Below are 15,029 nucleotides of genomic sequence, written 5' to 3'. Positions count from 1 at the left end.
CTGTCTTAAATCTTTGATTGCATATGCTTGTGAAAAAAATTGAAGTTATAAAAATCTGTAAGGCTGAAAAGGTATAAAAACCAAATTCCCAACAGAAATACTAGAACTCTCCATATTAAGCCTATGGACAAAAAAAATCCCAATTATTTTGATCTGCCAATAAAAAAATTTGAGTTGAATTTAGAAGTTGACTCCCTGTGCTTTCTTCAAATACAAACAAGCCACAACTGAATAATTTTCTCCAAGAATGACCTGCCTGCTTGATCCTGATAATGACTGATGTTTTTAAGGAACTCTGTTAAAACTGCCTGTATATATGTTTTAAAAAGCAGTTTACCTTTGAAATGTTATTTTCATCTAAAGTCAGGCTGAAGGTGATGAAAATATTTAAGAATGAGGGGGGAGAGGGAGAGGAAATAATACTCTAGGGATTTACTTCTGTACACATCTGTAATTCAATACTGTAAAACTAATACAGACAGATCTGTTAGGCTATGTTCCATTTTCACTCCAATTTTATTTTCCAAAACCAAAAAAGTATTGATATTTACTTACAGAAACCCATGCATATAGGTTATGTCCTGTGTAATTTAATTTTAAATATACTAGCTGTAGCTGGGGAAGAATGGATGAAATCCAATTCCACAAGAATTACATTATCCTAATGACTTTTCTCCTTTGACCATCACTAATCATCCACAACTCTCCTTAAGGATGGATTCTTTGTTGCCATTATTATAGGCCTTCCTTCTTCAAAATTTGCCATATATTAAACTATCCAGTTCAGCAGCCAGTATGAATATTGGGCCTTGCTCATAGGAATTTGAAGGAGGTTTTTATGTTTTTAAAAAATGCACTTTAGGGATAGTTTATTGTAAAGCTTTTAAAAAATTCTCTCTTCCTAAGTGACATTGAATTTTCTTTTTAGATTACTACCACCTCAAATTTAAATCACATCATCAGTTTCTCTTAGTGTTAGGCATGCAGGTATGTTTCTGCCTTCAGTCCTAGAGTGAAACAGATGATACATCCTGCATTTCTGCTATTGGCAAAAGAAAATAGAAAAGCAACTGGACAAAACTGATTGCAGAAATAAGGTGGTTTTTTTCCCAAACAACTGCTTTTTTTTTTTTTCACCTAAATTGCTTCTCTGCAAGATAAGTTTTACTTTATTATACCTTCTGATGCATTTTTTTCCCGCTGTTCTCTATGAGTAACTTCATTCCTATTCCTAACTTCTTTCCTATTCAATACATGTGTCTGCGTTATATATGTTAACAGAGAAGACACATTGTGATAGATGTCACTGACATGGAGGTAAATGGCAAAGCAACAAAAAAAGAAATTAAGTTTATCTCAATTTAGTTCAGGGAAATAAAAAGATATGTTGATTCAAAGCAACAGGTATTTTGTTTCAACGCTGGAAAGCATTTTCTGAGCAGGCATTTTCTACCTTTCAGAAATGTGGTAGTGTCAGTTGTGTCATTGGAGCAAGCCTGCAGATGGCTTTGTCATTTACTATGATAAAAATGCAAAGATGTTATTGATTTGAATCTCCAAATACAGCTTACGCACTCTGTGCAGTCCAATACTTTCAACATCCTTATAAACCTGCTTGTTCCACATGCAGTTTGTCAGTGCACCAAATGGGTAAGCAGTCCTTAATGCTGGTGCTCTTAATTCTAGGAAAACCAATGCTTTTGCCACTGCAGTTTATTCCAGCCCTTTCTCTCCCAAGTGAAAGAAGGCTTTTTGGTTAAAAAAAAAAATCAGGTGTAGTGGTTCAGCTTTGTTTGTATTAGGAAACCAAGGACTTGTGTAGTCCAGCGTGTTAATAAAAGATGGTACGCTGCATTCCCAATGGGAAGAACTATGCTGCCAAAAATAGTGTCTAGAGCTGTCCTGAGTCACAAAATCTCTAAAGAGTGAACCAACCATCACTATCTAAGACCTGCTGGCTGTCAAATGGGAAAAACTAGCCCTCAGTCACTGAGACAGAAGGAAAGCATCACATCTAATGTCCTGCAATGTGTCAACGTTGACCTATCCTGGTGCATATGTGAGGTAGGTATGCAGGATCCTAAAAAAGTCTAAGCAGATCTCGATAATGATCTCAAAAAGAGAGGCCAGAAAGGAATACAAAGCATCACATTGTGGGCATCTCCTGGCTTATGTTGGTTAAATTGCCCACACATTCGTGTCTGGCACCATTTGAGACGCATAAGTTGCTTAAGATACCTGCATAAGCTGTCAGATATGACACAGGCCATACCTGAGGCCCTCCTCTTCTGCAGTGGCAGCTGGAGGCCATATGGGACATGTTAAGTCATTTCCTCCATGTTTAGGAAAATGAACTGGGACTTAAATCTCCAGTAATCAAAATGAGAGCTTGGTTATCTAGGCTAGGATCCTGTTTCTAAAATACTGTGCTTTGTGTCACCTCAGAATACAGCAGGTGTGTATGGAGTTGGAAATATGACACAGGCTTTATGGGAAACTGGCACCATTCTGGAGTAGTCATTGCAGGTCAAGCAAGAAACTTCGTGGTATTTGAAATTGCCCTGATCAGGTAATTGAATTCCAGCACATCATATATATGTACACACTATAGTTTCAAAGTGAATCCCACTCCAATTAGGGCAAGGCACACAGACAGTGGAATTTTTTAAATTAACAACTATTATCTGTTAAATATTTAACAAAATCAATTTCTGTTTTATTTTTAAGGAGAAAGAAATTTCTGGGAAGCAGGCTAGATCCCCAAAGATTCAAGGCTTTCTGAGAACTATGTAAGAAGCTGCTGAACTGCTTCAGTCATTTAAGAGGAAAGCCCATCTAACTCTGCTTAAATTAAGTGAATAAAATGAAAGCTGGTCTGTGATACCAGAAGGTCATGAGGGTTTCTCCTTCAAGCCTTTATTTCTATAGATCTCTGAAATGAGAATCTAACAGTTTCAGAAAGGTGAAGAAAGAAACTCAGATGTAGCTTTGATGCCCCATTTAAAAAGAATAATTTGTTGTCTTGATGATCCAGAGAGAGCTGTATGTTAGGACAGATACAATCCCAAATGAAATGGGCAAAAGGCTGTACAACAACGTGACTACAACACGTACGTAAAACAGGCTCTTGCCTTTTACTGACCATACGCAGTAGCAGACACACAGAGGCCTAGAACTTAGCTCCAGGAAGTAACGACCGAGTGTAGTGTGCGTCTACTACTCCTTCTGAATTAACAACAAAGAAAAAGATGTCTTGGAACAGCTTGTGTCCCTGCCCAGCTCAGTCAAAGCCTAAGGCCAGCTCCTGATTCTGACACTCCACTAATACTTCACCAATGCTCAGAACTGGATTACTGGGTGCTCCTCATAGCACCATGTGGGTATAACAAAGTTACCAAGTCTGCAAAAATAATATAAAAGAAGGTGTCTGTATAACCAGAGGTGTGAATGCATTAAATGTACAATTCCCAGTAAAAGATTTGTGCAAGAATCATGTAGAAGTTTTTTTCCAAAATAGAAGGAGGTGAGGAGATATGTTCTAGATTCCTGAATGCAATATTACTATCTTTGAGTCAACTAATCTCTGCTTTTTTTGCATAGATGAAAGAAATTAAGACTCAGTCCTGCTTTAAAATTATATTTTTCTATGGATTTTTCTGTGCCTGGGATGATCATGGAACAGATCCTCCGAGAAGCTATGCTAAAGCGCATGGAGGACAGGGAGGTGATTTGAGACAGCTAGCATGGCTTCATCAAAGGCAAATCCTGCCTGACCAACTTAGTGACTTTCTATGATGGGGTGACCACATCAGTGGATATAGGAAAAGCAAAGGATGTAATCTATCTGAATTTCTGTAAAGCCTTTCACATAGTCCCTCCCCCATAACAAACTTCTCTCCAAATTGGAGAGATATGGATTTGATGGGTGGACTATTAGGTGGATAAGGAATTGATTGGATGATCACTTTCAGAGAGCAGTGGTCAATGTCTCAATGTCCAGTTGGAGATCTGTGACAAGTGGTGTCCCTCAGGGGTCTGTATGGGACTACTGCAGTTTAATATTTTCACCAATGATATAGGCAATGAGATCGTGCGCACCCTCAGCAAGTTGTCCCACCAGAATGATGGGATGTCATCCAGAGGGACCTGGACAAGTTGAGGAAGTGGGCCTGTGTGAACCTCAAGATGTTCAACAAGGCCAAGTGCAAGATCCTACACCTGGGGCAATCCGTGGTTTCAATACAGGATGGAGGATGACGTGATTGAGAGCTGGCCTGCAGAGGAGGGGGTGCTGATTGATGAGAAGCCTGACATGAGCGCTTGCAGCCCAGAAGGCCAACTGTATCCTGGGCTGCATCAAAAGAAGCATAGCCAGCAGGTCAAGGGAAGTGATTCTGCTCCTCTATTCCTCTTTTGTGAGACCTCCTCTGGAGTACTGTGTCAAGTTCTGGAACCCCCAACATAAGAAGCGTATGGAACTGTTGTAACAAGTCCAGAGGAAGGCCATGAAAATGATCAGTTGGAATGGGTCCAGGGGAGGGCTACAAGAAAGCTGGAAAGGGACTTTTTACAAGGGCATGGACTGACAGGACAAGAGGGAATAGCTTTAAATTGGAGGGGGAAGATTTAGATTAGACATTAGGAAGAATTTCTTCATCATGAGAGTGGTGAGACAACGGAACAGGCTGCCCAGGGAAGTTGTGGCTGCCCCCTCCCTGGAGGTGTTCAAGGCCAGGTTGTATGGGGCCTTGGGCAGCCTGATCTAGTGGGAGGTCTCCCTGTCCATGGCAGGAGGGTTGTAAACAGATGATCTTTGAGGTCCCTTCCAACCCAAACCATTCAATGATTCTACTAGCAATGCTGGTACAGGGTGTAGAATGCAGAGAGCAGATTTCATGAACAAGTTTCTGAAGCTTTTATTCCAGAATCACCACCAAGCCTGTAAAGAAGCTAAATCCCATTGGTTCCAACCTTGTATTATTGTGCTTGTATCATTTAATTTTCAGATGAACATTCAGTCCCAGGGTCTATGACACCAGCTGAGATAAGATTGATCTAGCTTGTACCCTTAGAAACAGAGATCTCAGAATTTCCTGAATAAAGCACAGAGGAGAACAAATGCTTAAAAAGAAATGCCCAATTTGTTTTTCTTTTGAAATCACTTAGGATTATCAGCATTGAAGCCTGGTTGAGGGCATGGAAGGAAATTAGCCTTTGAGAAAAGAAACACAAGCAAATGCTGTTGTTCTGTTTCTATCTTTTTGTCACATCCATATTCTTTTCTTTCCTTGCCTAGGCACAGATTATAAGTGAATATGAAAACACATAAGGAAATAGTAATACTGTTACCTGTCTCTTCACCCTGCACTATTTTTCTTCTCAATTTCTGAGTTTTAAAAGTTAGTATATATGCTTGATCCAGACTTTTTAATTCTCAAACTGTACAGAGCTCCCTCCACTTTTCTTTAGATTATTCTGTAGCTTCCCATCTCCCTTTGTAAGAAGGCATTTCATTATATGATGTATGCAATTTCTACTCCTTAACTAATTCTCATTACTTCTACTTATGCTCTTGTTCAATGCCCTAATCCCTCTTGAACCTTGTGGTCTCCTCCCTTAAATATTTGCACGATTGACTCGTGTCCTTGCTAGTCTCTTCTTCACTAAGTTAAGTTTTAGTAACAATAAATCACTCCCAAAGAATCAATCACTCCCAAGTAATCCTACTGAGAACTGTTCTTTGAACTCGTATTCTAGGTTTAAAACAATGTCTTGAGAGAAATATCTTACTATCAAAGCCTTGTAAAGATGAACTACTTACCTTCAGCACCATGACACCAGGATCTGGCTTTTCTCATTGGCATCTCTCATAGCAACCTCATGTCTCACAATTTGCTTGTTTTATCTTCACATTACTGTGGGATATAGATCTATACCTCCCTGAGGAAATACTTTTCATCTGTCCAAGCTGGTTGTAGGGTTCTGGAAATTACTTTTATTCTCTTGATCTTGCTCTGTCTCCACTATTATTTTCAGTGTTTTCTTCATTTGCAACCAGTGGCAAATTTAATTTACGTTCACCTTCATCTCCCAGATCACTCATATTATTAAACAGAGCTCACTATTTGTTGTTGGTTTGTTCTTTTTTCTTTTTCAACATGTATCAGCTATGTAGGGAATTACTTATTTAAAAATTAGCAGTCAGAATTTAGAGCTGAGGCAGTATTGCAACTGTGACAGATTAAAGGGTTTAACAAGAAATAATAACACAACTTTCTGTATAATATAGTTGTCAAACACCTTTCATAACAAATATATTGGAATCCAACAGTAATCCCTGTGCCAGAAAAACAGACCTCATCTCTTCCTAATTTAAATTACTGCTGAGTAGTAGTACCCTTTGTTTATAGGTGTTCAGCTAATTTTCAGTCCAAAAGGCAACATAGTCTACCTAAGCTAATTTCCATTCATTTTTTAAAGTAAAAGCATTTTCTATGAATATAAAATTAGATCCACATTCTTAATAAGCTAGAGTTAGTACAAAAGCTTTCTTTCCATGACTTTTTATTTTATTTTTCTGTGCCAGTCTAGGGAGAGCTCTATCTGAATGTGTTACTTTCCTCTGTCAGCCAAGCTGCTGATATCACTCTGTCACTGATACTTTCTGAATAACTTTTGTTCAGCTTAAAGAGACCATTTCCCACTTATTTTCCATCCCTGGATGACTGACCAGGCTTAGCCTGCCTGCCTCTGCAACTACTTTTCAATCCCTGTTGGCTGATCCATGGGCCATGGTAAAGAAAGCAGGATACATTCATAATATTCTGAAAGGATAGTGTGGCTTTTTATTTAATTGGCAGGCACTGCATTGCTGGCAGGTAATATAGTTTCCATTTAATGATATTCATAAAATGTAAAACTTAGTGAGCCCATGAGAGGAACAATGGGAACCAACTAAGACTGAATAAAAGTCTCCACTCCTTACCCACCTCAAGCTAGAGACAAAACCCAGCAAAGACAGCAGAGCTTCTACCTGTACTGTATGTGGGAACTTCTCTACAGCTCTGCACCTGGAGGCCTAGAAACAGATTTCATCCCTGTGGTTTAGGGAAAGCTTGGCTCTCACATTTTTTCCCAAAGCACTTAAGCCATCACATTTCACAAACTTTTTTGGAAGTAATTTGTACTCAGATGGTGTAGGACATGAAATGGAAAGAGGCTGGATGTCTGTGTAAGCCTAAGGCTGATTACTAATTCGTCACCCACATATCAGCTATCACAGAATCATTAATTACCAAGAGTGGTATATGACAGCTTCAGAGCTTTTATAAAAGGAAAGCTGGAAGTAGTTTTGGAAAGTGCTGTAGGAGTTTATTTTGCTTCCAGCAAATTTTCTCCTTGTAAAATTGGTTCTGAATTCATCACCCACACACACTTTCCTGAATTCTAGTAACATTTTACATTTATTGGCATAAGGTTCAGGATAAGTTGGCTTTGTTTCTCCTCCCCATTACCCTTCAGGAGTTATTCTGTCCACAAAAAGTAATGGGCAAAAATATTTAGCAGCGAGGATTGAAAGTTTAGCTGCTTATCTAGAAAAACAGGGCATGCCTGAAGTCATGGCAATGAAGTCAGAAGACAAAGCAGACTTCCTTCTGAGCCAATGCTGAACCACTGTTCCCTTCTGGAAAAGAAATACATTAGCCAATCTTTTTTTGAACTTCAGAAATGTCTATTTCTTTTGCCTTTGGTGTCTTTTTGAGCAGGCAATCAAGCCCAGCCGTGCAGCAGTAGGTAGCCTGGCTGTTTCTGGCTACACAGTACTAAGGTAGCCCAAGGTGGTCTGTGTAAGATACAGTATGGTCTTGATATTCCCCCCATTCTTTGTGTTGGTTAATACAGATGAATGGAACTGGACTTGGGTGTTTTGAGTTCAAAACCTATATATCTTTCAATTCTCATGAATTTTCATCCACAGCTTCTACTCAGATCTAGGATCCCACATTTTCTTAGGTAGAGTCTCAGGCCTTCCTTCTAGCACTCCCTCTGTGCTCCTATTCCTTCCCACTGCCAATGTTTTGGGTATTTTGCTGCCAAAACTGGACTGGTTTTGATCTTAGCTAACATTTCTTTTCAGGTGAAAAAGCAAACCTACCCCAGGGCTCCTGTGTCTCCTAAGACCAGATAATGAACTTTGCTAGGTACTGCGCTACTGTGTTCGTGGAAGAAACCTGCCCTGTCTCAGCCCCACCAGCTGCCACATCCTTCATGACTCCAGAGGCAAACTTGCATAGTCTCTCTATGCAACCTCCCTGGTTTTTACCCCTACGCAAAGGTTTTCTTCTAGTCTAGCATCACTTAATTAAGGCAATATTGCCTGTACTGCCTACTGTCGCACTGCCATCATTTGAGCAGACCAAGTAATGTCCCAGGTGGGTGACTTAAAATCACATAATATACACGTTTGGAAAAATGCATTTTATTAGCATCATAGCTTTTGTATGTTTGAAAATTGAATTTGAAGTTTTTTCCTCAGCAGTCATGGTGATATTCAAATCATAAGTAGCAGCATTGAGTCTGACAAGTCTTACGAGGGGCGGCTGAGAGAGCTGGGGTTGTTTAGCCTGGAGAAGAGGAGGCTGAGGGGAGACCTTATTGCTCTCTACAACTACCTGAAAGGAGGTTGTGGAGGGCAGGGAGCTGGCCTCTTCTCCCAGGTGACAGGGGACAGGACAAGAGGAAATGGCCTCAAGCTCTGCCAGGGGAAGTTTAGGCTTGACATCAAGAAAAAATATTTCATGGAATGGGTCATTGGGCACTGGCAGAGGCTGCCCAGGGCGGTGGTTGAGTCACCTTCCCGGGAGGTGTTTAAGGGATGGTGGATGAGGTGCTGAGGTGCATTGTTTAGTGACTAATGGAAATGGTTGGACTCAATGATCCGATGGATCCTTTCCAACCTAGTGATTCTATGATTCTATGATGTGAGTCACCTGACTTACAGAATCTCAGGCCTCAGATAATACAATGAATTGAGGAGGAATATCTTGAGACTGAAACATTGCTAGTACCTTATAAATATCTATTTAAGAGAACTTGTCTTCATTGTGTACCAACAGTTTTAAGCTCTGACAGGCATTTGCAATCAGTCTTAATATCTCTCTGCTCAGTCTCTTCACCTGCATTGCTGATCTAGATGCAAGTATTTTCTCAAGGAAAAATACAGCTTGTGGTTTACAGGAGGTTAGATTAGAATAACGGTCCTTTTCAGCCACAAAATCTGTAAGGCTGTTCTCCATTGCTGGTGTTCGAAGAATTTTTGATAGAGTTTTCTTCAAGCAGGCCTGGCTGAAATGTTGCACTGGTAGGGGAGAGGGCATTCTGAAACAGATCCAGGCATGAATGACTTGTACATTTGCTGCAAATCTGGCATATGTGGATGCATGAGACTAAAAGTGCTTGTGCCGTGGAGTCCATGCATGCACCCACATTAGCTAGTCCTCTAGCAGTTCTGCATCAGACCAATGCTCTCCTAAGTGCTATCATGGTTTTTGTCTATGACATCCCACATGAATGGGGTTAGCTTCATAAAAAACGTCCTGCAAAATTATAGCACTGCACTCTCCTGACTTCCTCCTTTAAAGAACCTATGTGACACTTGACAATGTCTATAAACAATACCAGCTCCCTATGGATTCTCTTGTGTGTTGTATATTAATATAGGATTTGTACAGCAGGATCTATCCTATTAAAGCCCCTAGAAGTACACCCACACAAACAGAAAATAAAATTAATTTGTGTGGATCAGAAGTCTCTATCACAATTTCTCTTACTCTTTCTCTGTGAAGGTGCATTTGAGATTAATTTGGACTACTACAATGATTTTCACATCTGAACACGTCGTAAAGCCTCTATAAAGAGATAAATTAAATGGGAAAGAGCAGCACAAAAATTATTTACCACAAATTATGAAATAAAACACCATAGCAAAGTAATCTCTGCACAGATGAGCTACTGAAATATAATTAGTGAGACTCTGCAAAAGACTGAATACACCTGAAATAGCTTTAACATGTCTTGAATAAGATATGATCTTGGCATACTTTTAAAATCCCTGTTCAGCTCAACTTAAAAAAAAAATGGAAAGGAAGGAAAAAGAAAAGTGAGCATGTCAGAGAGATTGATCTACATGACTGGAAAGCTGAGAAGATTACTAATGGGATAAAGAACATTTCTGTTATAGGTTACTAGTCTGAAGGCAGTCCATCATCACAGCACCCCAAAGCACTACTATTTCATATTTCAGATCCAATGATGATGGATGGCTGGATGGCTGGATGGAAGGAATCAGAATCCAAGGATTTAAAAACATGATTGACTAAGTTAGGCCACTAAAACAATGACCTTATTTTCAAGTCATAAATCATTGCAAGTCTTGCTGAACTGGACTCCTACCATTTCTCTGCAAACTGGCTAAAATGGATTTAAGTTTCCGACTTTCAAAAGTCAGACAATAACTGAAAGTAGTATTGCTCCTTTACATAATAATGTGAACGGAACCCCGGATTTTATTTTTGCTATACACAGCTATCATCTATGCTGTAATTTATCTTCACTTAATTAAATGCCTGAAATTTATAAGTTAAAGAATACTGTTCAGAGCCTATACACTCAAAATGATGGAAACAAGGAGGAGGACTGTTTCCAACATCTGTTTGTGTGCATCTCCACACTACCTGTCTGAAATGAATGTAACAACATCAGCATGGAAATCACTTAAATATTCTGCTCCCATCAACTAGAACTTTACCAGAAGTTTATCAAAGTCACTTAGCTTTAAAAAGCACAAGAGAAAAAAACTAAAAAGGGTCTTATGCAATATGCTGGAGTTAAAGTTCGAATAAATTGGACCTGTCAGCAGAGGCTGATCTCACCTGTCAAGGGGGTGCATAAGAAACAAAAGACAAATCTCTCAGGAGAGAGACTTATTGAATATTATAAACCAAAATGAACATGCTTGAATTGCAAATCAGAAGCCAGAATGGCCAACAGAGAACTGTTGGAGCTACGTAAGCCTCATGTGTGTCATACAACTAATTAAGCATTCACTCTCATTTTATTACTGGCTGGTGCTCACATATGCTCTTCAGTTTGGCCCCATTTAGAGAAAGCGATTGCAACCCAGTCTGAGAACAAGGTGGCATCAGCGTATGTGATGAGAACCTGCAACAGTTAATAAATGCTTTAACCTCCTAGCTAAACAAAGATGGCAAAAGATTACTTGGGTAATTGGGAATTCTAAAAGGACATTTAGGTGGTTGAACTCATTGTGATACAGCAGACATGCTACTTCAATTAAGAGATCACACACAGCACCAACTAGATCTAAAGATATCCTCATCAGCAAATTTCACCTGTCTTGTGCTGCAGGAGCACTGCTAGCTTCCCCCTTCTGGCTACAGGAACGTGTTATAAAGCTAAACATCAGCCCATCACGTGACGTTGCATCTTAAAATATACCACTACTTCCTCTGCTGAGCTCTTCCCTGTTCACAGACCAGTAATGCCTCCAGACTTGAAAGAAATGTGTGCATAATCAATCAATAATGCCAGGCTGACATCTTAGAAAAAGTCATGCCACTGCATGATGCCTTACATCTGACTGGTATCAAAATGCATCATCTGAAAGTACCCAAACAGTCATCAAAATTGGTTTTCTGTATGGCCTGGAAAAGGCCATTATCAGCCATTAAGGAAACCCAGTTTCTCTGTCCCACACCTGTAACCCTACTAAGCAAGATCAAAGGAAGAAAAGCAAGTGTTAAGTGATGACAGAAAAGCTTCATCATTATTTTGAGTTAAAATTACTTATCCCAGAAGGGTGTTGGACGATTAATCTTTCCACATTACTCTGAAAATACAGACTAATAAGTAATAGATTGTGATAAAAATACTTACAATGTTCCTCATGTGTTTCAACATTATTGTCAGACGGGTTCTTTCATAGGATATGACTAATTGTACTCCAGGCTTATGATCAGTTGACTGAGGACCTAAAAAAGGCCAGATAATTTGATTTTTCAGTTAACAGATCAACAGAATTATGTCAGTGAAATATTGCAGTACACATCAACTAATATATAAAAAGAACTTATTGTTTGCTTAAATCATGGATGAAATTAGAAAACACTGATAAGGAGTGTGATGGAAGAAAGTGGTCTGACTGTTAATTTTCTTGCCTGTTTACACACTGACAGCAAGATTTTATGTTTTCTAATTGCCATCACTCTGAATTTCAGTGGGAAATTTATGCTTGAGTGACAAATAATTGTTGGTTTTGGTGGTTTTTTTTTTTATAATTGCTGATGACACTAGTCAGTATTGTTGCAGTTCTGTCTGGTTAAAATCATCAAATTTTTATTTTTCTTTTAGTTTCCAGTGGAAAAAAAATGCTACTTTCCAGACCAGTTCCAAAACAACTGCAGATTCACAGAGACAACATCTATATCTAACACATATAAATTCTTCCTCCCTTATTCTGCTTTCTTCCAGTTTCATGCTAATTTCATGCAAGCCATTGCTTTCATAGATTTTTCTACTAAAATGCATTTATAGAATTTGATTCTGTTCCCACTGAAATAAAAAAAATTCAGTTTCCAAGCAAGAATGATCAGTCTCATAATGTGGAATAAATGACTAAGCGTATCCTGTGTCTTCTTTCTGCTGGAGGCACTGAGACATCTGTCTTCACTGCCAAAAGGGTGTGTCCTTGAAGCTGGGTAAGTATCATGGCTTACCTGCCCCACAGAGACAGAGTAGAAAATACAGATGGCTTTTACCACATTATATTACATAATGGTGAACACAACAACCTCTCCGTGATCTCTATCTGACCTTCTTATTTTGCAGCGTTAAGCCTGAACAGGGTGTACACGAGGCATTTTGCACTACTTGTTTTGAGACCCAGGCTTCTCCCCAGATGGTCATCATCAAAGACAGTCCAAACGCTGCCTGTGTGGCCTAGCCTGGTTTTACTTAATGCAAAAAAAGCTTCATTTAATTAGACTGAAGCTGTATTACAACCCGTATAATATATTTACTATAATTTGAGAAATAAAAACTCAGTCCTGCTAACCTTACAACAAAATAGCGATCTCTCATCTGTTAGGCTCTGTCCTGCCCACTTCACTGTTAAAGAAGTAGCTGACCTTGAGCCCTCAGAAAAGTCCTGCTTCTCTGCATGTGCCTTGGGATCTGCCACTGACACACCAGCCTTAAACTCCCCACAGGGTGAGATAATGACATGAGACAAAATGATATAGTCATAGTTAATTCTTTAAACTGAAACACATCTTTAAAGAAGGGGAAGAAATGAGAAAGTATGATGAGAATGAAAGAATTCTCATCACATGCAAAGGTTATGCACTAGCAAGGAGAAGCATTTTAAAGGTTATCAGAACTGTTCAACCTCAATAGCAGGCAGGATTCCCCCGTCTTCCTTTCAGCCTCAGCGGACACCTGTGCACTCTCGGTTGCACTCTTGCTCTCTTTTCCACATGTGCATCAGAGCTCTTACAGCCAGGGTTGTAAGAGCGAGAAATCAAACTCCCTCTCCTCAGCCTTCACTCTGTTGTTCAGCAGAGGAGCGGGCAGAGGGGAAGTTACAACGAATAAGCCATGTTGGCTGTATTTTTTCTGAAGAAATCAAATGTGAAAACTTTGGAGTGAGCAGAGGCTAAAATAACTGCTAAGCAGATAGAATTACAGTGGTGTCATGTACTATTGACAGCCAGAGAGCTAGTGCAATTTATCCTAAGGAAATGAATTCAAATAAATTAAAAATAACACAGTGTATTCATGTAACTGCCATAAAATATTTTTTCCAGGCAGTTTGGTTATAAATACTTCTGAGTTTCTGATGTTTGGACTGGAATTTTAGAATATGAATCCATCTCCAATTTCTTCCCTTTAGAGACTACAAAAATACATTTTTAATCACATCCTAATTAGAGAAGGGCCTGAAACACATTCTTGAAGAATTGAAAACTTATGAAGAAATCACTAATATAGGACCTAGAAGACCAAGATGCTGTTCTTCATTTGTTATTCTCCTTTACGAACTTTGACAAAATCCTTTAACCAGACTATACATTATTTCATTTCTGGTTTTACGCATGTAAGGACAGGGAGGGATAGGGGATGAAAACTCCATGATCCAGTCACAGAATCACAGAATCACAGAATAACCAAGTTGGAAGAGACCCACCGGATCATCGAGTCAATGCTTAGTATTTTATAGGGTGACAAAAAGCCTACAAAATTGGTTCATTCCTCTATCGTGCAGAGCCATTTCTTTTTTTTTTTAAAAAGTTGCATCCTTTTCTCTTGAAGTTGCAACAGGAAAAAATAGAATCCTAGACCATTAACCAGAGTATACACAGGGTGAGTTGTGTTTTAACACAAGGGCACAATTGACTTGCAGAGCTCTGCTAATTTTGTGAATTGCAGTGGGTCATCCTGAGTGTATCAGCAAGAGTAGCAGATTTCAGAGGCTAAATTACACCACTAGAATTAAGCTGAATACCGTGCCTTTTCTCTCCTACTAGTACTCCTACCAGGACATTTTTTTTCTGCATTAAGTTTTACAATGCGAGTGCTTACATCCAGGTGAAGAACTTCTCTGCGGAAGCTGGCATTTTGATTTAGGAAAAAAAAAAATAAAGTAAATACGCTTCTAACCAAGTAGAAAATAAAGAAAAACATCGGAGGGGAAAAATACATTTCTAACTGAGTATGTAAAATGAACCCTGAAATAGACACTATGGGCATAGTTATCAATAAATTATTTGTTCTTTCTATGTAATAAATTGAGCACTAAAAGCCAAAAATTAAAGGAAGATAAAGAAAAAACAGAATACAGGGAATTTGATATATGTGGAATAAACCTCTATCACTTATATTTCATAAGAAAAGACAGGTACTGTTATCTACACTCAATCGTTATATTTTAGGTTTTCCTGTGTTCAGTGCTA

General features: G+C 39.0%; 1 protein-coding gene across 1 annotated transcript in view; it reads right to left on the bottom strand.

Moving 5' to 3' along the window:
* Positions 1 to 15,029, bottom strand: part of PIK3C2G (phosphatidylinositol-4-phosphate 3-kinase catalytic subunit type 2 gamma) — a 205,328-nt gene that overhangs the window by 10,616 nt on the left and 179,683 nt on the right. The window contains exon 30 of the mRNA XM_069861952.1: positions 11,956 to 12,050. Within this exon, the coding sequence (XP_069718053.1) occupies positions 11,956 to 12,050 (95 nt within the window). The remainder of the gene's footprint in view (positions 1 to 11,955; positions 12,051 to 15,029) is intronic.

This window comes from Phaenicophaeus curvirostris, chromosome 1 (assembly GCF_032191515.1).
Source record: "Phaenicophaeus curvirostris isolate KB17595 chromosome 1, BPBGC_Pcur_1.0, whole genome shotgun sequence".
NCBI classification, from domain to species: domain Eukaryota; kingdom Metazoa; phylum Chordata; class Aves; order Cuculiformes; family Cuculidae; genus Phaenicophaeus; species Phaenicophaeus curvirostris.
Note: the sequence above shows the minus strand (reverse complement) of the source record. Positions and strands in the feature narration are given on the sequence as shown.